Source organism: Amblyraja radiata, chromosome 14 (assembly GCF_010909765.2).
Source record: "Amblyraja radiata isolate CabotCenter1 chromosome 14, sAmbRad1.1.pri, whole genome shotgun sequence".
Classification (NCBI taxonomy): domain Eukaryota; kingdom Metazoa; phylum Chordata; class Chondrichthyes; order Rajiformes; family Rajidae; genus Amblyraja; species Amblyraja radiata.
The window spans coordinates 43,747,545-43,775,111 of NC_045969.1; the positions used below are offsets into that span (position 1 = coordinate 43,747,545).

A 27,567-nucleotide genomic window follows, 5' to 3' on the forward strand; every position below is an offset into this window, starting at 1 on the left:
AGTGTGCACTAACAGACTCATAAACAGCTTCTTCCCCTCTGTTATCAGGCTTCTGAAATGTCCTTCCATTATCTAAAGTACATTCCGATTCTCCTCTACCTCATTGCAGACATTGGACTTGTTTCTGGCATTGTTGCGCTATAATGCTGAGAAATATATTCTACACTCTGCATTTTCTCCTTTGCTCTACATATTTTACTTGAGTTTGGCTTGATTGCATTTATGTATAGTATTATCTGATTTAATGCATCACGTGCAAAACAAAGCTGTTCATTGTATCCTGGTACACATGAAAATAGTAACCCCAAACTTGGCATCGGATTCAGACGTACTAATGTAATTCCCTGACTAGGTGGATTTGCATTGTCTTAATCAGTGTCTAAATTGAGAGAATTGTTCTTCAGACTAACCAAATTATAGATATGGTCATACCCACAGAATCATATCTTGCAGCCAACCTTCCTAACTTTTCCAATGCAATTAATGGGTATGCTGTACTCTAGCAAAAGGGTGGATCCACCTAAAGTGATAGATAAAGGAAGAAGCACATGGGAAAGCCACCCCTTGCTGCATATAGGCAGGAAGGAGTGGGACTGGGAGTCATCAACATTGAGACCGTGACATCTCATAGAGTCAGAACCTTTTACCCCTTAGCCACGTCCAGCTATGAATGGTGATGGATCCATTTGATTCTCCAATAAATGGGAGGTGGAGCAGCCAGCAATATCGCCATCAGTAATGATGGCCCAGCCCAGTTTCTTCCCAGCTGTTAGCAGCCTACCCTACCACAACTAGAGAGCAGTCCTGACCTACCATCTACCTCATTGGAGACCATCAGACTATCTTCGATCCGACTTTACTGTCACTAAATGTTATTCAGGTTATTCCCTTTCTCATATATCTGTACACTGTGGATGGCTCGATTGTAATCATGTATTGTCTTTCTGCTGACTGGATAACATGCAACAAAAGCTTTTCACCATACCTCGGTACACATGACAACAAATAAACTAAACTAAACCAGCCTTTTGAGTGTAACAACATGACTGAATTAGTTGCAACCACCTTTAGATAGAAGCGCAGATGGTTCTTTGTGGCTTCTTTCCAACACAAGCTTAGTCTTCGTTCAGTTATGATTTCCTCATGGTGAGATGAGACAAAATGGATGAATCAAGGAATGGCTGCTGGGACGAGACAACATACTGGTTGTTGTGCTGAGGACTTGTTGCTCTGAAGGAGCTTAAATCTGAGCAATGCTGTTCTATTACTTCGTAACCATCTTAACAATGTAAACCGTTCCACCATGTACAATAAAACTTAAATAATCCTTGATCTATCAATTTGGAAATTCCAATAGTACGGCATGTGGTTCAACAGGACTTGTTTGCCACTCTCCGTTTTGACCCACAGGAGCCCTAGTTCCTATGTCCCCATTTAATTCACCTTGGCCTCACTCACATAGTCTCTCAATGGACCACAATGCCACTTCATGCACACCCTTTAATCTTCACGGGTCCACATGGATACATATTATACTAGTGTTTGCAATCTAAAAAATTGGGAATTAAACATATGTTTGGATATTAACAGGAACAACCTTGGATAGTCTGGAATATCTGTGAGTCCAACACCACCAAAGCCCCATGTGCACCAGATTATTGGAGTTTTACAGTCGACATATCACAGGAGAAATCCAATTCAACTAATTATACTTTCAGTTATCAACAAAGTAATAGAAGTTGGGATCAACAGAGCTATCAATTGTCTTGCCTTGCAATTCTGTTTGGAGTTTCCACAAGTCAACCCAATTCTATGTCTCATTACAGCCATGGACAAAAGAGATGAATTTGAGAGGGAGAGGGGGGAGGGGGGAGGGGGGGGGGGGGGGGGGGGCAGTTTGTAAGAGCAACTAGTCCTTGCCTACCATAGTGTTAACGAGCTTGTGTAACAATGAAATTAAGGACAAACAGGGCAAGAGTCATTCCTTGCCATTCAAAGAATGATGTTGGAGGACAATTGCCCCAACCTCAGGTCATTACTGCCACATTTCTTCCGAGCAGTCCAACAGGCTCACCTGACCAGCTACTTCATCAATGATCTCCCTTTCATCTGAAATTTTGCTGAACAGCATCCAAGACCAAGCAGCTCTTCGCTGACACTTCATGCACCACATTGCATATTCATTTCCTCCACCACTCTTGAGTAAACATTCTCCTCATGATTTACACTGTGGCTCCATCTACAAAGTGTGTTCAAGAGTTAAGCGTCAAGAGTGTCATCTGTATCATGAATGGAACAAATTCTTATGAGCTGCAGCTTTATAGGCCCATTAACACAATCACACAACAAATAAATATACAATGATCAACAACACAACAAATTAATATTCACTCATGCTCTGTAACTAGACTCATTGCAAAACCAATGTATGTAGTGCAACCAGAAACAAAGTCCATAGTAGATGTTGCCTAGGTGGGGTTGGTGCAATGTTGTTGAATAACTAGATGGTGGCTGGGAAGAAGCTGTTCCTAAACCTTGAGGTCACAGTTCACAGACTCCTGTAGCCTATACCTGGTGGTAGCAGTGAGAATGAGAGCATAGCCAGGGTGGGGTGGGACCATGATTGGTTTAACTGCCCCCTGTAGATCCCTTCGATGGTGGGAATTCAATACCTGTGATGGACCCAGCAACATTTCCTACTTTCTGCAGCCTTCTTCATTCATGGCAATTCATGTTACCAAGCCAGGGCATGATGCAACCAGTCAGTATGCTCTCTACTGTACACATGTAGAATTTTGATAGAGTATTCAGGATATTGAATCTCATCAATCTCTTCAATTTTGTAAGGAAGTAAAGATATTGCTGAGCTTTCTTTGTGACGATGTCACTGTGCTAGGCTGAGGACGGATCTTTAGAGAGATGCATGCCCACTAACTTGAACCTGTTGACTCTCTGAGAGAGTCTCTCTCCACTGTAGTCCTGTTGATGGATCCTCAGCTTTCTCATCCTGACATCCTCGTCCTCATCCAAACATATCCTTTCTCAGCCCCTTGTAAACTTTCATAGCAAGATTCTGGCACCATTCAATCAGATTATCAATCTCCCTCAGACTCAACATTACTCATTAGTTTAGAGATACAGTACAAAAACAGGCCCTTCAGCCCACCAAGTCCGTCCCGACCAATGATCACCCCCATACTATCCTGTTCTATCCTGCACACATTCGGGACAATTTACAGAAGCCAATTCACCTACAAACCTGTACGACTTTGCAGTGTGGGAGGAAACCGGAGCACCCGGAGAAAACTCATGTGGTCACAGGGAGAATGTACAAACTCCGTACGGACAGCACCCATTGTCAGGATCGAACGCATGTCTCTGGCGCTATGAGGCAGCAACTCGACTGCTGTGTCACCGTGCCGCCCCAAATTATATTACTCATCCAACAATGGAGATATCATTGCCACACTTAAAGATGTTGTTGGAGCCGTATCTGGCTATGCATAATGAGTAAAAAGAGAGGAAAGTAGTGGACTAAGCACAGTCTTGAGGTGCTCCTGTTTTGATGGTGATTGAGGAAGAAGTTTTGTTGTCAGTTCCCATTGATTGAGAATAGACACAAAATGCTGGAGTAACTCAGAGAGACAGGCAGCATCTCTGGAGAGAAGGGTGACGTTTGGGTCGAGACCCTTCTTCTGCAGTTCCTTGTTTGGGTCGAGAAGAAGGGTCTCGACCCAAACGTCACCCTTCTCTCCAGAGATGCTGCCTGTCCCTCTGAGTTACTCCAGCATTTTGTGTCTATTCTCAATCAATGGGAACTGACAACAAAACTTCTTCCTCAATCACCATCAAAACAGGAGCACCTCAAGACTGTGCTTAGTCCACCTATTTACTCATTATGCGTAGCCAGATACGGCTCCAACAACATATTTAAGTGTGGCAATGATATCTCCATTGTTGGATGAGTAATATAATTTGGGGCGGCACGGTGACACAGCAGTCGAGTTGTTGCCTCATAGCGCCAGAGACATGCGTTCGATCCTGACAATGGGTGCTGTCCGTACGGAGTATGCAGTTCCTCATTGATTGTCAACCAATGAGGAAATTGAGGATCCATTTACGTAGTGAGAAGCAGAGACCCAGTTCTGAGAGTATTATGGATCACAGGGATAATGTACAAACTCCGTACGGCACCAGTATTATGGATGTCCCTTTAAAACAGGTGGGGACCTTGGATGTTCGTAACGAGAGCACTTATTCCCACAGGACCAGACAAACATTTTCTATCACCAAAAAGGAAAGGGAAACTGGCACATGCCAACATTGCAACAATCTCTCCCTCAATGTTAGCAAGACGAAGGAGCTAGTTATTGACTTCAGAAAACTTGGTGGAGTAGATGACCCAATCAGCATCAATAGTGCCGAAGTGGAAATGGTTGAGAGCTTCAGGTTCTTTGGCGTTAAAACTATTAACGATGTGTCATTGACAGCCATGGCAGCGCACCATGCCTCCATTTCCTCAGGAGCCGGAGAAACCCGGCATGTTTCCAATGACTCTTACCAACTTCTACAGATGCACCATCGAAAGCAAATCATTGGGTTGCATTGCAACTTGGTTTGGGAATTGCTTTGGCCAAGATTGCAAGAAATGACAGAGAGTTGTGAATGTAATCCAACTCCACAACTGAGCAGACTCGCCACTATTCCCTCCAATTACACTTCACGCTGCTTCAGAAAAGCAGCCAACTTCAATCAAAGACTCGGCCCACTCCCGACATTCTTTCCTCTCCTCGCTCCCATCAGACAGAAGATACAAAAGCTTGAAGCATGCACGGCCAGACTCAAGAACACCTTCTTTCCCTCTGTTATCAGACTTCTGAATGGTTCTTCCATGTTGTCTGATTCAGCTCTAACCCATTATGGACATTGGAGTTTGCTGAGAACTATTGCAGAACCAATGCTGAGAATTCTGAACTCTGTATCATCCCATTTGTTCTACCTATTGTATACGAGCTTAGCTTGATTGGATCACGTATAGTATTGTCTGATTTGATTTGAATAGATGACGTTCAAAACAAAACTTTACACTGTGACAATAATAAACTTAAACCTAAAACTTTCAAGTCACACACGGTCCTGAATTGAAATGTATCACATTGGCTTCATAGACAATGAAATATCACAGAATTTCAGCCTTTCACCACTGTCACAACCAGCTGTGAATGGTGAGGGGCAACTTAGTTTCTCCAGTAAATGGGAGGAGGAGCCGTCAAGAACATTGCTATCAATACTGATGGCATTAATGATTCATTGTTCCTTTGTCTAAATCCTGGGATATTTTGTCTGACAATCAGTGGGATTACCATAAAGAAGCCAAAAATTCACCATCTTCTCAAGGACAAGTGAGATGGGTGGACTATTATTACTGACCTTACCACTGGCACCAACTTCCTATAAAATGAATACAAATACTATAAAATTCTAATTTGTGACCTTAACCTTCCCTATGAGTTTCACATTGCTGCATTAAGACATTAAATAATCATTAAAATGTAACCCTCTAAAACTAAGTCCTATCAATTAAACAGTTGTTAACAACATAATTATTAGGCTTCATATAGTGATAATGAACTAACCAGCCAGCAAGGAGCCGATTTGTTAATTCTACTATCAATCAATCAATCGATATTACCATTACGGAAAGTGACTGTGATTGACCTGAAATGCGTAATTTACATATTCCTCATTCACTCTTTTATTTCTGGAGAAATTTTGCCTCGATTCTATTATAAGAAACAGCTGAACTTTCTATTTCTTCTAACCTTTAAATAGAATGCTTTCTGAGTAAATTGACGATTGGCTGAATAAAAGAGATGCTGAAAAATCTCACAGCGCTATGTACCTCACTTAACTCTACATGGAAACAAAGAATTTCAGACGCTGGTTCAGAAGAAGGGTCTCGACTCGAAACTTCACCTATCCATGATCTCCAGAGATGCTGATTTACTCCAGTACTCTGTGTCCTTTGGTCACTGAACTCTATGTCTGACATTGTCAATAAATATTCTTCACGTATTGATTGGTTTGCCTCAGTTTATGGTTTACAAATTATCACTAATATGATCGACTCTGGTACTTGTCTGTTATAAAGATATTTTTCACTATGATGAATAACGCACTGCTCTCCATCCATGGAAATAACAACATATTCCTAAGATAAACATAAAATGCTGGAGTAACTCAACGGGTCAGGCAGCATCTCTGGAGAAATGGAATGGTTGATGTTTCAGGTCAAGATCTTTGTGTCCCGCTGAGTTACCCCAGCATTTTGAGTGCAGCATCTGCAGTTCCTCGACATATTCTCGCCTTCTCTCTCAATACAAACATTTATTTTCTCTTTATTTTTTCCATTGCAACTAACGTGGCATTATGCTGGAGTTTGCAAGAAGTGTTGAAATGACATGCTTGAGCGCAGTTCTCCACAAAGATCAAACATGTCTCTTGTCAACACTCGCTACTGTCAGCTGTCCATTCAAAAGAGACCCCAAGCATCAAACACCAGTAATGTTATCAAGCTGTTAGTGTAGCCAATCGCATTGAATAATTCCCCCAGACACCAAGGCAAGAAGCAAAAAGACAGTCTTTAACTCAGATTTTAACTACTTTATAGAGCAGCATGAACATTTCCAATGTGTAGAAAGGAAGTGCAGAAACTGGTATATACTGAAGATAGACACAAGATAGACCCTTTTTGAAGGGTCCCGGCCCGAAACGTCACCTATCCTTTTTCTCCGGAGATGCTGCTTGACCCGCTGTTACTCCAGCACTTTGTGTCTATCATGAAAATTGCTGCATACATATGACAGTAGGGTTGAAGATGAAATGTCTTTTCAGAAATACAAATAAAATATTGTACTTATGAATATTAATCTGAAAGAATTACAACATATACATTATTTGGGCTCTTTTCAACTGCATTATTTTTACATAAATTTCACATGAAATCTGTTTGCATTTATTGCTGATTTCAGTCAAATTATAGCATATTAGACAGAACAGAAATCTTTATTTGCTGCTCCAAGTGCAGTCTCCTTAATGTTGGAACGTTCTACTGCAGTGTTTTAGCACACACATATGCTCCATCTGCATATATGATCCTTACCTACATGTGATCTGTTCATTTCATTTTAATTCTCATTCCCATCGTGCAGTTTATTTGATTTAAATCTGAAGAAGCTTAAGGAAAGAGCGGCCTTCATAGCTTAACTTTCTGCAGCGTAGTTTTGGTGCCTTTGGACTGAACATAGGCTTTTGCTCCTTTTCCCCCATGAGTGTCACATTAGACTGGGCATTAGACTGCCATCCAATATCCAGCATAATTGCTCTTGAACAGCAGAGGTGAGCCATTACTTTGAACCCAACAACGTTGCAATGTTCTCAATCTCTGGGAACACTGAGTTTATTCAGGAAGTGTGTTGACCCTTTGAGGAAGTCTTGGTTATTATTTGTTTATGCCTGCAGCCCTTTATCGAAATCTGACTTTGTTACTGGTCCATCTATCCTTGATTATGGCCGTATTTCCAGGAGGACTTGTTGTGTATGCCTCATAATTTCATTTTTATTTTCCTTCTTTACAGTTCTGTCCTTTACGATAAATGTTCTTGACTTTAGTTCTTTAGTCAGTTACTTATTGCCTCACCAAGATGATCTCTCTGCATTTAGCGTCACGTTTCATTTCTCCCTGACTTGACAAAACTTCTTGCCGACAAAAACCCCGGCAGCTCCACAATTTTGTGGCCACAATAGGAAATCTTGATGCTCTCGCTGTTTATTTATATTTTTAATTTGACAAATGTGCCTTCAAGTCGGTCCTCTCTATTACACGGTCATTTGGCCGATCATGGCATTGGCAGTTTTTAAAGGGAACCAGAGGCATGCAAATGTAGCTCCTCTAACTGAAGGGAGAGGGACCATGGTTCGCGGACGCCTGGATGCTGGTGACGGCTACAATGGGCCTTTACGGCCAGCTGTAGCTTGGGCTGTGGCGTCATGGCGCCAAAACCTGGTGACTCTTGTATAAAGACTCAGCGGGCTGCTTCTATGCATTCTGTATTTAACCAGGGATTGTATTTGCACATGGCAATAATCTCACTGATCTGTATGCATAAAAATAATTTCTCTGTCCCTTGGTGCACGTGATAATAAAAAAACATTGAACCATAAGCTTGTGTAATGTTGAGGTTATATATATATATATATATATGCACACATGCATATCCCATAATCATACAATCGTACAGCAAGGAAACATGCCATTCAGTCCAGTTCTGCCATGCTGACCAGTGGGCCCCATTTCGTATTAATCTGATTCTCCAGCACTTTGTCCAGTTAAGAGTCAAGAGTGTTTTATTGTCATATGTCCAGAAACAGTACAATTAAATTCTTACTTGCAGCTGCACAAAAGATATGTAAAGACTGTATTTAGTAGATACCACAATGAACAAAAAATCCCTCCATAGTCATCTATGCTTAAGTGAGACCAGTGCTCGTTTAAACACTTATTAATCCCTGTCAGTGACCCAGCTTCCAACTATTCTCTCAGGCAATCCATTCCATTAGTTTACTATTCTCTAGGTGAAGATAGCCCCTCTTATACCTCCTCTAAATCTCTTCACCCCAAACCTATGTCCTCTAGTGCTTTTTAATGTACCTCTGATAATGGGGAAATGTTTCTTTCAGTCAACCCTTGTCTATACCTTAATCTTGTCCTCTCTTAACCTCCCTTGCTCCAAGGAGAAAATAAATTAGCTTCTCCAGTCTCTCCTTATAACTGAACTGCTCCAACCCAGGCAACATCCTGGTGGATTTCTTCTACACCTTCTGCAGCATGATAACCAGAAGCACGTGTTGTACTCCAGATGAGGTCTGACTAAGGTGTTATAAATGTGGAGCATAACCTCCCTCATTCTGTATTCAGTGTCTTGACTATTGAAGGCCAGTAGCCCATATGCCTTCTTAACACATCAACAACTTAGGTTGCCATCTTTCAAGTTCTGTGGCCCTGTATTCCAGCTCTTTAATACTCCCATAGACCTCACCAGTCATGGTGTAGCCGCATTAGTACTCCCAAACTGCATCAGCTCATATTTGTCTGCATTAAACTCTATCGGACATATTTCAGCCCATTTCACCATCTTCCACACTGTCAACGCTTCCGCCAATCTTTCTGTCATTCGCGAACTTACTGATCTTGCCTCCTACATCCTCATGGATGTCATTTACATATATCCAGTGGCGGACTGGTCTGGGTGTCAGCTTGCCCGATGGCAAGTGGGCCCCTGATGAAGTGGGCCCCCTATATCAAGTGGGCCCCTGATGAAGTGGGCCCCCTATATCAAGTGGGCCCCTGATGAAGTGGGCCCCCTTTGTCTCCAGGCAACCAATATTTTTAAACCCAGTCCGCCATTGCATATATCACAGAGGAAGGTTCCCGGCACTGATCCTTACAGGGCACCATTAGTGACAGACATCAAATCTCAAAACAATTTTCTTCCACCAGCCTTATGCCCCTGTCCCACGTAGGAAACCTGAACAGAAACCTCTGGAGAGTTTGCGCCCCACCCAAGGTTTCCTTGCGGTTCCCGGAGGTTCCTGGAGGTTCCCGGAGGTTTTTGTCAGTCTCCCTACCTGCAACCTCCGGCAACCACCTGCAACCTCCGGGAACCGCACGTTCAGGTTTCCTAAGTGGGGCAGGGGCATTAGCCTCCTATTCCCAAGCCAGTTTTGGATCAATTTACCAACTTGCCCTGGATCCCATGGGGCCTAACCTTTTGACCCAGCCTCCCTGTCTGGGACGATGTCAAAAGCTTTACTGAAGTCCATGTAAATCTTATAGAAACTTACAAAATTCTTAAGGGGTTGAACAGGCTGGGTGCAGGAAGATTGTTCCCGATGTTGGGGAAGTCCAGAACAAGGGGTCACAGTTTAAGGATAAGAGGGAAATCTTTTAGGACCGAGATGAGGAAAACATTTTTCACACAGAGAGTGGTGAATTTGTGGAATTCTCTGCCACAGAAGGTAGTTGAGGCCAGTTCATTGGCTATATTTAAGAGGGAGTTAGATGTGGCCCTTGTGGCTAAAGGGATCAGGGGGTATGGAGAGAAGGCAGGTACAGGACACTGCGTTGGATGATCAGCCATGATCATATTGAATGGTCTACTCCTGCACCTGTTTTCTATGTTTCTATGTCTACTACCCTGCCCCCATCGATACATTTTGTTACCTCTTCAGAGAATTAATTCAGATTGATCCGACAGGATCTGCACTTGACAAAGCTATGTTGCCTGCCTCTGAATAATCCCCCACTTTCTAAATAATCATTAATAATCTCCCTTAGAATGGTTTTCTTTAGAATGGTTATAAAATATAACGATTGATGTTAGTATAATTAGTGTATCATTACCAGGCTTTTCCCTGTGGCGTTTCTTAAAAAAACAACATTTGCTGTCCTTTGTTCATCTGCTATCTCGCGTGATAATCTTTAGGAATCTCAGCCGAGAGCCCCCGTGACTTCTTGCAAAAAGCAAACTGCTGGTGGATGAAGGATCTCAACCCAAAATGTTGACTGTCCTTTTCTCTCCACAGATACTCCCATCCCCTGAGTTCCTTCAGCAGTTTGTTAATTGCTCGAGAATTCAGTGAGTGGAGACTCTTGTGGCTCCAGCAATCTTCTTATGCCTCCCATATAGAAGCCTGGGATAAATCCCATTTGGTCCTGAAGATTTATCTACTTTTAAGCCTGTTAACGCATTGCATACCTCCTCTTTATCTCTAGAGACCTACACTAGACTTTCACCTACCTCTTTATTGAATTTTCCTACAACAAAATCAATTTATTTTGTGAATATTTATGAAAAGTATTAATTTAGGACTCTTGAATCCATGCACTAATTTTTCCGCCTGTCCCTCATGGATCCTGTTTTTTTTCTGATTATTTTCTTTGCCTAACATATTTATAGAATTCCTTTAGGTTTACCTTAATCCTGTCTGCCAGTGATTTCCTGAGACCCTTTCTGGCTTTTGTAATTTTCTATTATGTATCTCCCTGCACTTATTATATTCATGACTAACCTCTAACCACCCCCCCCCCCACCCCCTCCTTACTATCCCAGTCATATGTTCCATATTCCTGCCCTATGCTTCCTTTATTCTTTTTATCCATTCTTCAATATCCCTAAGTTCCATATATTGTGACTCATGTCTTATACCGCCACACGTTGGTCTTCAACTACTGTTATTTCTTCTTTGAATGCTTCGCACTGTGCGGATATAGGCACAGCTGCTAGTAGAAGCTCACAATCTACCAAACATTAGGGACTCACAAATATGGCCCAGCAAAATTCAACAGAATTAAATTCCTATGACCAACCAAGCACCAGTTGTCCGTTTAATCCCATTCTCCCACACATTCACCATTGGCATACAAATAATCCCTGTAAAGCATTTATTCAATGCTTGTGGGAAAAGTTCTGTTGAATCTACCCTCAACAAGACTTCAGAAAGTGCATTTCAAATTGTCACAATTAGCCAGATCTAAACCAGTCTGATCTCACTTTTGGTCCTTTTCTTAATTATCGGGCTGTCCCACTGTACGAGCTAATTCAAGAGTTCTCCCGAGTTACCCCTGATTCAAACTCAGAGAATTACGGTAATAGCCGCTCGTAGGTACTCGGGGCTCTCGTGGACATTTTTCAACATGTTGAAAAATCTTCACGAGTCTTCACGAGCTTACCGTGTTTCCCGAGTACCTGCCGTTAGCATTACGAGCCGCTAAGAGACGTCCCGAGCTCCGACGTACTCGCTATGTACATTCTACATGCTTACCACGAGTTTTTTTTTTAACTCGGGAGAGCTCTTGAATTACCTCGTACAGTGGGACAGGCCCTTTACCTTCACTCTATTCAATAGTTACCAAATCCTATGCCAATGAATCTAGTCCTTATTACTCCAGCAAAAACTCTTACAATATTAAATCACTCTACAATCTGTGCCCTGAGGATACACTCAGCTGTTCCACCCTCACCACTGTGCAGTTCCAACATCTTGTCATTTTATCTCACATGAGAGGTATTTGCAGGCTGTCTTTTTTATATGAATTTACCAAGCGATACTGTGAGCATTGGGTTGTGTGAAAGGGGAGAGTAGTTCAGAAAATGAGCTTCAACAGCAATGCCATATTCCTCCTAATGTTAACAGCAAGCAATGCGGAAGCTTTATACCTTTTATTTACCACTTGCAATAAAGTATTCGCAAGCAAAACATTAACCTGTCCTCCTTGTTTACAAGTCTTTCCCCGATGACCTACAAAATATTTCACTTCTTGCATTTACCCAATTTCCATTGAAAAGTTATTGTTGAATCTGCTTCTATCATCCTTTCACGCATTGTATTTCAGATGTATCATGTTGAAACAATATTGGCAAAGCCCATTTGATGTGACTTCCCATTCCTACAACTTTCGCTGAGCCACTCCATCCGTAACTTCCTTGGTTTACTCATCCCTACCCACCCAAACCACTCCTTCCCCAGGTACATGCCCCGCAACCATATAAGATGTAACACTTGTCCCTACAACTCCTCCACACAAGGACCCCAACAGTCCTTCCAGGTGAGACAGGGGTTCACGTGCACCTCCTCTAACCTCAACTACTGCATCTGATGTTCCCGATGTGGCCTCCTGTACATCAGTGAGACCTAGTGTAGACTCAGCGACTGTTTTGGCGAACACTTGTGGTCAGTCTGCCAAGGCTTTCCGCAGATCCTGGTTGCTAACTTGCTTCCCATTCCCATACTGACTTTTCTGTCCTGGACCTCCTCCATTGCCAGAGTGAGGCCACACGCAAACTGGAGGAACAGCACCTCATATTCTCCTTGGGTAGCTAACAAAGGTACGAACATTGCATTCACCAATTTTAGGTAACCACCAATGACCCCTCCGTTCCCTTCTTCCCCCTTCCCCCTCTCTCCTGTGCCCCACCTGGACTCGCACCTATTTTCCCTTCCTCTCCCCGTCCACCTACATTCCTTCTTCTAGCATCACTCATCAATCCATTCATCTAATTTCTTCTGTCTTTTCATCTCTGGCCTTTGTCCAACTATTTACCTATCAACCCCCCCCCCCCCCCCCCCCCCCCCCTCACCTGTATCAACCTATTACACACCAGGGTTTGTCTGGCCCCTCATCTCTTCCAGTTTTCTTCCCCCCTCCTACAATCAATATGAAGAAGGGTCCCGACACACAACGTCACCTGTCCATGTTCTCCAGAGATGTTGCCTGACACCGCTGAATTACTCCAGCACCTTGTGTTTTCTCTCTCTCGTAAACCTGCATCTGCAGTTCCATTTTTTCTACAACTTACTTTAAAACTTGATGTCTCTTGCCTGACCACGAGATAACATAGGTTGGAAAGATGGGGATGTAACACTAGATATGAGCAGCAACGTTTTGGACGGAGTGGGTGCTACCCAAAAATCTACTTTAACGGCATGAACCAGATATTTCCCAATCAACAAAATCAGCATTTTCCACAGAGGCGAGAGAGGCAGTTGCTGTCAAATTTAGATCACACCAATTATTTTGTTATTAGGAAACACAAATTGATGTTCATCACACCATGAAAAAAGATTAATCGGATCACATCTGTTTAAATTGTCTACAAAATCTTTGACTGTTTCAATAATTAGAAAGAAATAATGCATTTATTTTACATGCACAGAATGTTACAAAGTGCTTTGCAGACAATAAACTGTTTAATTTCAATTGACATGTTCCTGCACTTGCATTGTTAGAGAAAACCCAGTCAATTAAACACAATGGGGTCTCACAAACATCGCTACGAACAATAAACTGAAACCAGCTTTAATAATGACCTGAATGTTAAGAAGACTCCCTTTTATTCAATACAACACAATACGGGTTTATTCGTCACATTGCACATAAAGTGCAAGTGAAATGAATATGTCAGCAGCGATACAATGAGAAAGAACACACAATACACAATAAAAATTTAACATGGTGGAAGGCACAAAAATTGTTCAGTCCTCCTCCATTTCCATAGTCGGCTCTTCCCCACCGGAGACCGCGGCTTCAGGATGGTGTAGGCCGCAGGCCAGCGGTCGAAGATTTAAAGTCCCCGCCGCAGCCAGAAGCACCGCAGACCGCAGGGCCGGCGGTCGAAGCTCCCCTCCAGGGGCGATGGTAAGTCCACGCCGGGTCCGCGGTAGAAGTTGGCTGCGGGCCTGCGGTGGAAGCTTCTTCTCCCGGGTCCCCCACGAGGGATCCCGGGCTGTAGATGCCGCGCCAGCTGGAGCTCAGGCTGTCGGCTGCCACGGGCCAGCGAAACGGAGCGCTCCCCTCCGGCGAGCCCCAGCGAGGGCTCGCACGCTCCACGCCGAGAGTCCCCGCTGCGCCCGCTGCTGAATCCCCAGGCGCGTCTCCGGGAAAGGCCGCCCGATCCTCGTTGTTAGGCCACGGGGGAGGCGACCTGGAAAAAGTCGCCTCTCCATGGAGGAGGCGATCGAAACGGTTTCCCCCTTGCCCCCCCCACACCACCCCCCACACAAAACACACATAGAAACACAAAAAACATACTTTAAAACATACTAAAATAACAAAAAAAGTTGAAAAAAACGGACATGCTGCTGACAGGGCGCCGGCTTGCAGCGACCCCACCAACTCATAGAATGTTATTCTATGAACAATCTCTTATTTACCATTGGAAGGGCAAAATTGACCTCAGAATATTATCTCTCTTGAAGACCTCATCACTTTCTGAAGTGACATCCTCTGATCCGGAAGCATGAGTGCCAACACTAGGCCAATGCTGAAAACTTTACTCAGACACGAACATCAGTGCCAAATTTATTTCATATATTCTTCTGGTATAGGACCTTTTTCAGGTACCACCCACTGCAAATTGCAAAGGCATAAACCTTACAGATGACTTTGGTGTGAAATATCCAGGGGACCAAATTTAAGAGTTCAAGCAGTAAGTAGGAATCTGACCAAACAAGCCATTTAGATCAATTTGCCTTGTTTCAACCTCATTAACTCAGTTATAAATGAAATGTTTTTTCTCACTCTCTCAAATAAAGTTCTTTCAAAGTATGCCTTTGGATGTATACAAACATAAAATGTCTATAGGACAGCAATGATCTCTATCCTCCTCTCTGTTTCTGAGATCAGGACAACCTCTAGTCCAGAGATGTGTAGGAAGGAACTGCAGATGCTGGTTTAGATTCAGATTCAGATTCAGAAAACTTTATTGTCTGTCGCAACAGAAAATCCTCTTTGACGTGGCTCCACATACAAACATACGGGAGCAGAGCGCGCCGCGAGTCGCTCACAGAGTAGCGCCCCGCCCCTTGGGTTGTCAGCAGCGATACAATAATAAAGAACACACAATATGTAACACAAACATCCACCACAGCATTCATCACTGTGGTGGAAGGCACAAAAATTTGGCCAGTCCTCCACTGAAGTTAGACACAAAAAGTTGGAGTAACTCAGTTTTTAACATTCCAACTCTTGCCTTCATTATCTTTTTAAGAAAGAGAATGTCATCGACTCAAGGTCCCTGGAGAAAATTACCGACCTCATCTCTGCCTTAAGTGAGTCACGCCTTATATTTAAACAATGACAATTGTGTTCAAGATTCTTTTACAAGAAAATATCTTTCCCACATCCTCTGTCAAGGTCCCGAAGATCTTATGTTCAATTAACGTCCCTCTCACTCTTCAAAACATCAGCAAACATAAATCTTGACTGTATCATTTTTTTCTCATAAGACAACCCGTCCTTTCCAGGATTTGGCCTGGTGATCCTACACTGACCCGTGTCCAACACATTCAAATTGCTCCTTAAATAAGCAGTCCAATTCTATTCTCACCAACGCACTATAAAAATTAAGCAGAACCTTCCTACTTCAGCATTCAATTCCTCAAGCAATGAACAATAATACTGAGCTAGCTTTCCTAATTATTTGCTACATCAGCACACACCAGCCACTTCTGCATTGTGCACTCCGACAGCCAGACTATGCTGCATTTCAGAGCTCGGCAATCTCTTGCTTGTTAGCTGACATATTTCTTCAGTTTGTTTTTGGCCAAAATAGGCAAATGCACATTTTCCAACATTATACTATAGTGCATATTCTTACTCCATTCACTTAACCTATTCGTGTCTTTTTTTGTAATCTTCTTCTATCCTCTTTGCAAGTTAGATTCCTACTGTGAGCTGCGTGTGCAGTATTAGCTAATTTTGCAACTAAACCTTCGGTGCCTTGAAAAACAATTGTTTAAAATTGAGGTCAGAGCACAGATCCCTGTGGCACAACACTTGTTATATTTTGCCAAACAGGATAGGGTCCATTTATACTCGTTCTTTGTATGCTGTAGGTCAAACATAAAGTGGTTACACTTCAAAGAATATATAGTTCTGGTTGCAGGGGATGCGGCACATCCTTAGTATCCAGGCCGTGTCTGGTGTGTTTGAAGTTCTCTGTCTGATTCATCAAAGTATCAGCTTGCCTCCGATACATCAACATCACCGCACATTCTTTGAAACACTCTATTCTTATCAGCAATCAATATATTTCTCCAAAGCCCTCCTCAACTGTCGCTCAATATTCCTTCCGCACAAACCCAATATAATCCATTTTTTGTAACGCCCATATTCTGCAATAACTTCCATTTGCCGTCAGATCAATTCTAATCATTTTTATTTGTTCCATCGCGCTGCTTGCAACAGCTCAGTAGAGACTGATACTTTGACACATATTCAAGCTGTTCCTTTATTCAACGCTTTACAAATTTATGGTCTCCCCCAAACTGCCTTTCTAACATTAAACCACCTTATATCTTCTGATTTACATTGGCTTTCTATGAACCAACCTCTGTTTTTAAATTTCTGCCCTTGCTCTTAAATTCACTCACAGTCGTGCCCCAATCTCTATCAACAGCCCAAAACCCCTTCAAGATATCTCTGCCTACTTCAGTTCTAACCTCTTGATATACCCCAACCTGTGGCAATTATGTTTAAGTCACAGCTCATGTATTTCTTCCCGTAAAGTCTCACCCTTCTCGCCCCCTTCCTTCTTTCTTAAATTCCTAATATATACTTTAAAATCCCCCAAATCATCCCTAAAATTCCTTAAAAGCCCAATAAAATCAATTTGGTCATCTTTTCTATCATTTCCTATGTAACTGTCATGCTGAGAACATTTTGCTATGTTAAGGTGCCATATCGACATACCACAGATGATCAGTTGACTTTACAAGACACAATGGGACACAATGATAATCGCAAACCTCAATATTTCTGAATCCCAGGTTTAAATAAATAGAAAAGCAGAGTCTTGCAGTGTCCATGATACCTTCAAGCAGCATGGAAACATTTGAGCAATCAGACTTATAAATAGTCCTCCACCTATATCCACATGCTTACACAATAATTTTCCAAACTCTAGCTTTTAAGAACAAAAAAAATCACCTAAGTATTTTACTGTATTTCCTTTGTTGCAGTCATCAAGTTTTGTCAGATTTACAAACAGTTTGGAGGCTAAAGGAGCTCAAGTATAATAAACTCAAGTGTAATAGAATAATAAATATTACTTAATATAAAATCAAGTCAGGGCAAAACATCCCAGGTTTGGATACTGTGGATAAATATGCATTCAGAAATGAATTCCATACTAATGATGACAGCCAATGCAGACACTACTGATATCTTGTGCAATGCAGGAAACTTAGATACAAGCTTGCATTTAAACACAAACCACATAAAAGAAAGCTGGCAACAGTCAGAAGCTATGTGAAATTGAATCACTTATTGTAACAGGCAACAGCTCACTGTAAACAGCAGTACACATGGTGCAAAGACTGTGCAAAATGCATATTCTGCAATCTACATGAAGGGAATTTATTCAATTTCCACTGATAAGATTTCAATTATTGAGAAAGGGAATCCTGTCAGGATGTTTTCATCTCGAATGCCCTGTCACACTGACACAGCTTTCACGTTGGTTACTACTGAATAGCTGCAGTAGGAGTAAAATTATTCATGGCTTGAGAAAGTTTGAAGGCACAATGGGTTTGAACTTTGATGAGCCATTTCTCCCTTTCAAATCATAAACTGAAGAGTATGGGGAACATGTTAATTTGGGCCTCTCGTGTCAGTGGGATGTGCATGATCATTCTGGGAAGGCTATTCAGCCAGCAAATGGCAAGACCCGCACTGTGATTAATATCATGTTCTTCTTGCAACAAGTGAACAATGGATAAACCAGTAGGAAAGGGGCGATGGATGGGGGGAGCGGGAGCGTTCAGGAATGGGATGGTAGTGTTGAGTATACAGTCTAGATTAAATGAAATAAACAGACCCAGACCCGACCATCAGAACCAGACACAAGCCAGAGTTTAGTTTAGTTTACAGTAGTTTATTTTAGAGATGCATTGCGGAAACAGGTCCTTCGGCCCAGCGAGTCCGCACCGACCAGCAATCCCTGCACACTAACGCTATCCCACACACAGAAGGGACAATTTTACATTTACACCAACTCAATTAACCTACAAACCTGTACGTCTTTGGTGTGGGAGGAAACCGAAGATCTCGGAGAAACCCCACACAGGTCATGGGGAGAACGTACACACTCCATACAGACAAGCACCCGTAGTCAGGATCGAGCCCGGGTCTCTGGCGCTGTAAGGTAGTAGCTCTACCGCTGCACCACCGTAATTGCCGATGGAGGAGAATTGAGGACACAGAGGCCACACTCTCATCTCACTACTATCATTGGGAAGAAGGTACACAAGCCTGTCAGTAGTCACCTCTCAGTTCAAGAACAGCTTCTTCCCAGAAACTCAGGCTCTTGAACCACACTGCACAATCCTAACCACAACCGAACTACCATGGACTTTGTTTAAGGGTTGCACTATTATGATCTGGTTATTGTATTAATGTTTAATGTATATTTATTTATTGTGTTGTTGAGCTAACGTGCCTGTAAAAGCTGCAGCAAGTAAGAATTTAATTGTTCCATTCTTGGGTGTACACAACAATTAAACGTTGTGTCCTTGGGCAAGACACTTCACCCACCTTTGCCTGTGTGTGAATGTGTGTGAATGTGTGTGAGTGATTGGTGGTGGTCGGAGGGGCCGTAGGCGCAGATTGGCAGCTACGCTTCTGTCAGTCTGCTCCAGGGCAGCTGCGGCTACAGAAGTAGCTTACCACAACCGAGTGTGACTGAGGAGTGAATGAATAATGCGATGTAAAGCGCCTTGAGTATTAGAAAGGCGCTATATAAATCCCATCCATTATTATTATTATTAAACATTCTTGACTCTTGATTCCTGACATGATTTAATATGAAGTGAGTCATCCTGAACTGGACCAAGCAGCTGGCTGGGCATGGAATGATATTGCCTAAACATTTCATCCTAATGCATTCCCTGAAGGGCCCGTCCCACTTGGGCGCCATTTGCGCGTCATTTACACGACAACATTTACGCGTCACGATGCACGACGCACGCGTCGTAATGCACACGTGACGCGCGCATGGCGTGCATTAAGCGCATGGCGTGTGGTGACGTATGCAGTGATGCGTGGAAGCGCGCGGCGCCCCAGGATTTTGGGATTCTCAAAATCCTTGCTCGCTACCTGTGTGACGCGCAAATTATGCCCAAGTGGGATAATAAGCCCTTAACTGAACCAAGGACACATAATTGAGACACAAGGAACTGCAGATGCTGGTTTACAAATATAAAACACAATGTAACTCAGCATGTCCGGCAGCATTTCTGGAGAACATGGAGAGGTGACGTTTCAGACTGGGAAATATTGAGTCGAGTCGGGTTGGGAAACAAATGAATCCCATCAGAAAGCTAAACTCTAATCAGTGACTGGCAGGCAACACATTTATTTGTGAGGGGCATTATTACAATGCTTGATTCTGTCATCAAGTAGCCACATGCATAAGCTGCTCAGCACATAGTATTGATTAAGAACAACAACATTCTCCAAATTCAGTCGGTTGTTCCAATTTATTATCTGCTATGGTGCAAACTGAGATGAGAAACTCAAGTAATATTTCGTCTCTGTGTTGGTGAATTAATCAGTAAGAAAATGACAGTCAGTGTTTTTCTTTTGATGCGGAGCACTCCTCACTTGTTATCGCACGCCAGCACGTTTGGAAATGTTTCTAAAAATACATTTGGAAATTGAATGCAAATATATAATATCTTTTGAATTGCATTCGCATGATATTTAAGCATTAATTTGGTTCATTAATTTAACAAGAAAATTTAGTAAGCACAGTGACATTTTCAGTGTGATGCATTTCGAACCCATTATTCAACATTTCTCAATTTTGGAATTTGCTAGGGACGAAAGTTCATTGAAAATTAATATTTGCTGACAGAACAATGCAAACCTGGCATCAGTCCAAAGCAGCCATCCAATTTCTATTCACAAGTCAAGGAAACGTTATCCTCAAAATGACTCTTTTTATAAAGGTTTGAAGTTATTAACATTTAAATTTATTAATGTTTAATAAAAATTCATTCAATCTCTCAAGTAATCACTGTAGTGTCTCTTTGCCTTCTCTGTGATTTGAATGTAAAACATTTTTTTCAAGGGTTTTTCCCAAGACCCTAAGTAGATTTCTGTTCATTGCCTCCAACACTGTTTCTGCATACATTTAATGAATTGTCTGACATATTTCCCCACTGGGTGCCTGATACAATTGAATCTTCACTTTAAAAAATGTGATTATATTCAGAATCATTGCTGCATTCCAGAATTAAATGTTATTTGAGCAGGGGATTGGGGAGTTGGGGGATTGGGAGGGAAAGGAAGAGGTAGATTTACCTGTGGAGTGAGCGAGGCTTTAAACTTTAAACTAGATTGGCTGGGGTGCGAGGTGGGGGGCAAAACAGAAGGAGGCATTTGAGAGGCTGGAAGGGGATACACAAGTCTGAAGAAGGGTCTGGACCCATTCCATCTCTCCAGAGATATGGCCTGTCCTGCTGAGTTACTCCAGCATGTTTGTGTCTATCTAGTGAGGAAATACTTGCATTAAATTGCTTTTTATTTAAATACAAGGAACTTGACAGGCAAGGCAGATGAATTTAAGGCATGGACAGTCACTTGGGACTGGGATATTATAGTTATTATGCAAACGTGGCTAAGGGAAGGACAGGACTGGCAGCTTAATGTTCCAGCGTACGTGCTACGGGCAAGATAGAGGTGACGGAAAGAGAGGAGGGGGAGTTGCATTTCTGATTGAGGTGAATATTTCAGCTGTGGTCCGAGATAAAATTACTAAGTAATCATCCATTTAAGCTTTATAAGGGTGGATGAAAAATAAGAAGGGGATGGTCGTCTTGTTGGCATTTTACTATCAGCCCACAAATAATCGACGGGAATCAGAGGGTGAAATGTGTGTGGAGATTGCGGAGTGGTGCAAGAATCATAGGGTTGTCATGGAGGAGATTTTAATAGACCAAACATAGACTAAGACAGTCAGAGCATTAATGGCTGAGATGGGGTGAAGTTTGTTGAGTGTGTTCAGGAACGTTTCCTCAGGCAACATATAGAGAACCCTATCAGGGAGAGGGCACAACTTGGCCTATTCTTGGGGAATGGAGCAGGGCAAGTGACTTGAAGCGTCAACGGGCGAGGCTTATGGGACCAGCGACCATGCTTCTATTAGTTCTGGGAAAGAACAGGGCTCGTCCACAAATTCAAGTTCTAAATTGGGGCAAGGCAAAATGTTATTGTATGAGACAAAAGCTTGTAAAAGTTGATTGGAGTGTATTGTTTGCCAACAAAGAACGACTATCAAGTGGGAGGCTTTTCAAAGTGAGATAGCAAGAGTTCAAGGACTGCATGTTCCTGTTGGAGCGAAGAGCAAGTTTGGCCGGAGTTTAGAATCCTGAACGATGGGCGGAATTGAGTCTCGGGTCGGAAAAATAGGAGGAGGCAAGTGCCAGGTACAAGCAGCTGGGATCAAGCAAATCCCTGGAGGAGTATAGAGGATGCAGAGGTACACTTATGTTTAGTTTAGTTTAGAGATACAGAAATAAATCAGGAGGGGAAAAAAGGGTGGTGAGATAGCGTTGGCAGAGAAGATTAAGGAGAAGATTAAGGAGTATCCAAGGGACTTGATAAATATATTATAGAAAAATGAGAAACCAGGCAGATCCAAATTAAAATACGGCTAATTCTATCTCATTTCAGAACAGATAGATTAATATCAGCTAGTTCAGAATGACTAACTCACAGGTAGTGGGGAATAAAGTTAAGGTGTATATTTCCTGACAATTTTCTCCTTCCTTTCGATGCATGATATTGCCATGAAATTTTTACCTGGAGCTAAAACATATCGTCTAAAATAGCCTGTTCCCTCATAGGGGAGCATAAAATATAAAGGAGCACGTCAAATAAATTTAAAGCTCAGATTTATAACAATTTTGGAGGTTTCAATCAAATCCACAGTTTGGAGTACTGAACACTAAATTGTAACAATTTTAACAATGAGATTATTCTTATACAACAATTTCTTAAATTCCAATTGATGATACCTGAGAGATTAAAATCAATAACATGCCACTGACTAATTATTGCTTATTCTTTAAAAAAATAGCGAGGAAATACACAAAATGTTGGAAGACATTCATCATGTCAGGCAGCATCTGCGGAGAAAGACAGCTAACATTTCAGATGAATGACACTTTGTAAGAACCCAAAGTATCCTTTTCTCCTTCAACAGAATCTGCTTGACCTATTTCCAACATTTTCTGCTTTTGTTTCAGATTTACCTCATCTGCAGTTTTTATTCCCAAACTGTAACTTATACATAAATCTTTTTTTCGAGGAGCTTACTAAGAAACAAAGCTATTAAAGGAGAAGAGATAGGTATAGAGCTGGTGTTGTTGCTAGAACTAAGGAATTCTTTAGAACACCATCCCTTTAAGTTAACAGCATTTAGTACAATGACCAAGTGTGTAGCACTCCCGAGAATAATCCCAACTATTTCTCAAATAAGATCTGTGTTTGATGTATTCCATGAGGGTTAGGCATTAAGTGCAGCTCCTGTGTGATTTTCACCATGATAAGAGTCAAAACAACCCGACTAGCATGATGATGCTATCTTGTCATGCCATGAAAGTCTGCTGATCCACAATTTACAAATCTACCTACTGATTCACCGTTCAGTCCCGCAGACAACAAAGCAATTGATCATAAGGAAAACTGTAACAGCGGATTTTGACTTCCATCACAAACTCTTATCGATTGGTACCTGGATCCCACCTTCTTACAAGCCACTGATGGATGCAAAATGAACTGGACTATTCACATACTCAACACCTCACATAATCCTGTGCTGAACTTCTGACCTTTACGTCATCTTCAAGATAAATTTAACAACATTCAAAAAGTACAATAACAACATTTAAAAGACACTTGGATAGGTACATGGATAGGTGAACGCAGGGACGTGGCACTAGTGTAGATGGGGCATCTTGGTTGGCTTGGGCAAGTTGGGCTTAAGGGCCTGTTTCCGTGTTGTATGAATCTTTAAACACCATTTCTGTTTAAATCCACAATGTTGCCCAGCACCACTGCTGTTGCAGTTGCTATGAATGCTTTTGCTAGATTTAAAGTTTGCTGACTGCTGCCATCTTTCCATCTTTTACCCTTCACGAGCTCGACCTCGAGCTCATCCAAAACTGCTGCCTGGATCATGAATCTGACCCATTAGCCACGTGCTCATTGATCGGCTGTGTGTTCAGTACAACTGTGGCTTTGTGCCTCCCCATCCCCATCTTTGCCCTCCTGCACCTCAACCCACCATCAAACTTCAGCTTCTGTTCATTTCTCCTTCATCTCACCACTCCAAGCCATCCCAATTCATTAATTCCTACCTGGATTCCATCACATCCCTCTTCTTATCTGCCATGCTCCTTCAAACGTGCTTCTTTATCATCACCTGTCCCAGTAACTGCTGTTGGTTTTTGTTTAGTTATACTCCTGTGTGATCTTGAGTGCTTCGCCACATTGAAAATCTTTGTGTATATGCAAATTATTGGGAATAAACAACAAAAAAGCTGAAGTTTTGAGACATTTTCATGAAAGCTGAACAACCTTGACATTAAATCAGTTGTTCTTGTCTGAGATATTGTCAGGACCTACTGAGTGTTGCCAGCATTTTTTCTTTTACTTTTTCAACTTAAACATGGATTCTGCTGTTATTTACCTAACGCTTGAAATCTTCAGTTAATCTTAGTTCAATGTGGGGGTGATTTTTTTTTTAGTTATTATCATTATTTGGTAAAATTTGTTCCATACAAAGTACAAAGTATCTTCAGCAAACTCAATAATAAATTGCTCAATGGGTGAAAGCCATAACTAGTATATTTGCATGTAATGTTATTGATTGCTGTCCACATTCTTCTATTCCACCCTTTTACCATTCCCCAGACATTCACCGGTGAGTATTTCTACGACTTCCACAAAAATTCTGATGGGCTGACAAGTCTCGGCGCAAAATACATATTATAAAAGCTGCATTCTGAAAGCAGAATAACATATTGACACGACATAGTTTTATCAATGTAAAAATATATATATTTTTAACGGTGAAGATCGTTGGGGATGCAACACCATTGGTGAAAAAATATGTATTCCAGCCCTGCACATACCTTCAATTCTCATTGAAATGAAATTCCCAGAAAGTACTAATGCTAAGAAGGGGAAGGGGGCGCAAACAAGTTTCTGTGTATTGTGGACTGATCAAGTCACTAACATTCTACATTCTCAACCATTTCGCCCCTTTTTATAAGATAAAGTCATTTTGCTCTCAAGTATGAACAGCTTATCACTTGTTAAAGAAGGTTCAAGTTATCACAAACAAGCATGCTAATGTCAAGAATCCTTATCAAAAGGTTACTTTTCCGCAATTACTAATTGAATCCAGAGGCAACACACAGGGCACAAAACTGCTTCTAAACCACATGCTTTTAAGAGAAAAACTATGAAGCATGGCAGGGTAACTTTCTAAAAACGACAAGCAAAATCTATTCGACAATAAGCAGTTAGGTTTCTCACTCTGATGACCTTAGTTTACTTCCGATCACAGTCTTTGCACTGGAATAGAGAAAAAAAACACTTGCTTAGAAGAATGGTAAGTTGTCACGTGGAAATAAGTCCCCTTGAAAAGGATAAAGAAAATTTGTGTGTATTTAGGTCTTCAGGTTGCAAGCTGAATTCCTGGATCCACTTTGTTGACATCCGCTACACATACACATCTTTGCAATTTATTGATGTGATCAGCACTAATGCAAACCTTATTGAATCAGATGTTTTCTTTGTGTTTCCCAATGACCCATGTATTGAGCTCCAGACACATGGGCAAATCAATGTGCCATTCAGCCCTAGAGAGCATTTGGATCTACAGTCTTAATAAGCAAGGTCAGTTGCCTCACTTAGAGAAAGGGTAGCGCTCAAGGGGTATTAAACACAATGTTTGTTTTTACCCAAAAGATCAGAAAGAATGAAAAAAAGGTAAAATTCTATGGTAACATAAATATTATTTTGGCAAACACTTAAGCAAATTGATTGTGACTGAAAGTCTGACTGTGGCGTGTCTAGATATTTGCTCTTCCAGATGCAGCAAGCATCCAGGGTTGGGTTATCTCGATTCCTTGGTCGGGGGGAGTCCCCCCCCCCCGCCACGCTACCATGTAATCCTGTGCTACCTGCTCCATGGTCGGATAGTCGGCGACTAAACCGTCTCCCCCACCTGGTTTGCCAGGTGAGGAGGGGGCTGTGGAACCCCAGCAGGACCACAAACAATACCTGTCAAAGGGCAGGTGAGCTCCTAGCGAGTCAACGGCCATCCACACTTCAGCAGAAGTTGTGATCACGGTCGTACATAGCATTGTAAGGCACCGTGCCCGTTGATGTTTTCAACGATGATGATGATGATTCCTTGTTGATCAGAATCTATGGCATCACTATGCAGCGCCTGGATCTTTATAACTTTAAAGGCAATGACCATTGGTATCCTAGACGTAGTTTGGTAAGACCCTGTGTTAAGATCCAGTGGGCTTGGATCTTTGTTAGCTTATGACCTTAGACTTGTGGCAAATTATGTGAAGGCTGTATTTAGATCTCACGTGGTCTAGATACAATGTATCTGTATCTGTGATATGAAGCACGCCTCTGCCTATGGTACTCTATGGGTATATACCTGGACTTATGGTCGTCTAGCTAATGCATGTCTGATCTCTGCTCTTCAATTTGTAGTTTATGTTGCTGTTTGCATGGAACAGACTTGGTTTTATTTCAGGGATGTTCATGCATGAAATTGGACATCACTTGTCTTGCCGGGACACATCCTTCACACAATAAGGAGTGCATGGCTGCATGTAAAACTGAATCCATGAATCTGTTCCTGGGGTAGTGCGGATGGATTTTTTTCTCCTTCATGCTGGTAGGAACCTGCAGGTGTCTACATATTTAGTTGAATCCAAACTAAATCTAAACCGTGCCAGCGCTGTTTTGAAAGATCTCAGTGTGCAAAACTGGAATCCAGCTCCGATAGGTGCCTTTATCTCACACCAATGCCTATGACTGTTGGGATTCAACACAGCCAGCATGGAAAAGGTGTGGTAAAACTTTATCTCTTTAGTTGCAACCAATAATATAATATCAGCAAGCTGGAAACCCACGTCACTGGGACTGGTCCTGGGAGTGGGATGAATGCACTCTTTGAGCCTGATCCATAAGGTACAAAGGTATGGACATATTTAGTTTATATGCTAAAAATGTGATGACAGTGCACAGTTTTAAAATAGGACTTACTTGATGTAATAGGGGACCTTGTTGGGTGATATTGCTCGTTCCCAAGGATCTTGGACAGAAGCTGAAATCGAGAAGCCAAAGAGAAAAAAAGGTTAAGTCTAGTGTAAATAAGAAAAAAAATACATAAATCATTAAAATGACTATTTTTATACCCAGCTCTGCAGATCTCCATCTGTTTGCTCAGCTGCCCATGAAGAAGGAAAGGATTAACCCAGTGGTCTGAGACATTTTTCTATAAATCTGTTTGAAATTGAACTCTATCAACCATAAAACGTAATGGCGAAGCTCTTGGGTTGCGGACCGAAGATGTTGATAATTACGCCATCACATTGCAGACTGAAAAACAAACTGAAATAGCCTGGTAAACAATGAGTTGACCCAGCTCCCATTATACCCAGTATAATAGCATGATACAATCGGTAGAAATAAACCTCTTGTAAAATATTGAAATTATAGCCATGAAACACTGTGTATTTTCCGTGAAAATTAACCACTCTACTTAACGCAATGTGCATTAACCAGCATCTGCAGTTCTTTGTTTCTACCTTCAAGTTGAAAGTGGGTTAATCTTAATGGGTTTGCAATCAGATTTCTGAATATCCCTGCTTTGCGGCTACTTATTGTCAAACGTTGATCAGCATTAG

General features: G+C 41.9%; 1 protein-coding gene across 13 annotated transcripts in view; it reads right to left on the bottom strand.

The window, feature by feature from the left end:
* dmd (dystrophin) overlaps positions 1-27,567 on the bottom strand; it is a 1,663,772-nt gene that overhangs the window by 122,861 nt on the left and 1,513,344 nt on the right. For 8 of the 13 annotated variants that reach the window (XM_033033201.1, XM_033033203.1, XM_033033205.1 and 5 more), the window contains 2 exons: positions 26,924-26,984; positions 25,166-25,204 (listed from right to left, as the gene is read on the bottom strand). In XM_033033201.1, coding sequence (XP_032889092.1) covers positions 25,166-25,204; positions 26,924-26,984 — 100 coding nt within the window. The remainder of the gene's footprint in view (positions 1-25,165; positions 25,205-26,923; positions 26,985-27,567) is intronic. The other 5 variants (XM_033033200.1, XM_033033209.1, XM_033033197.1 and 2 more) reach the window with 2 other exon arrangements.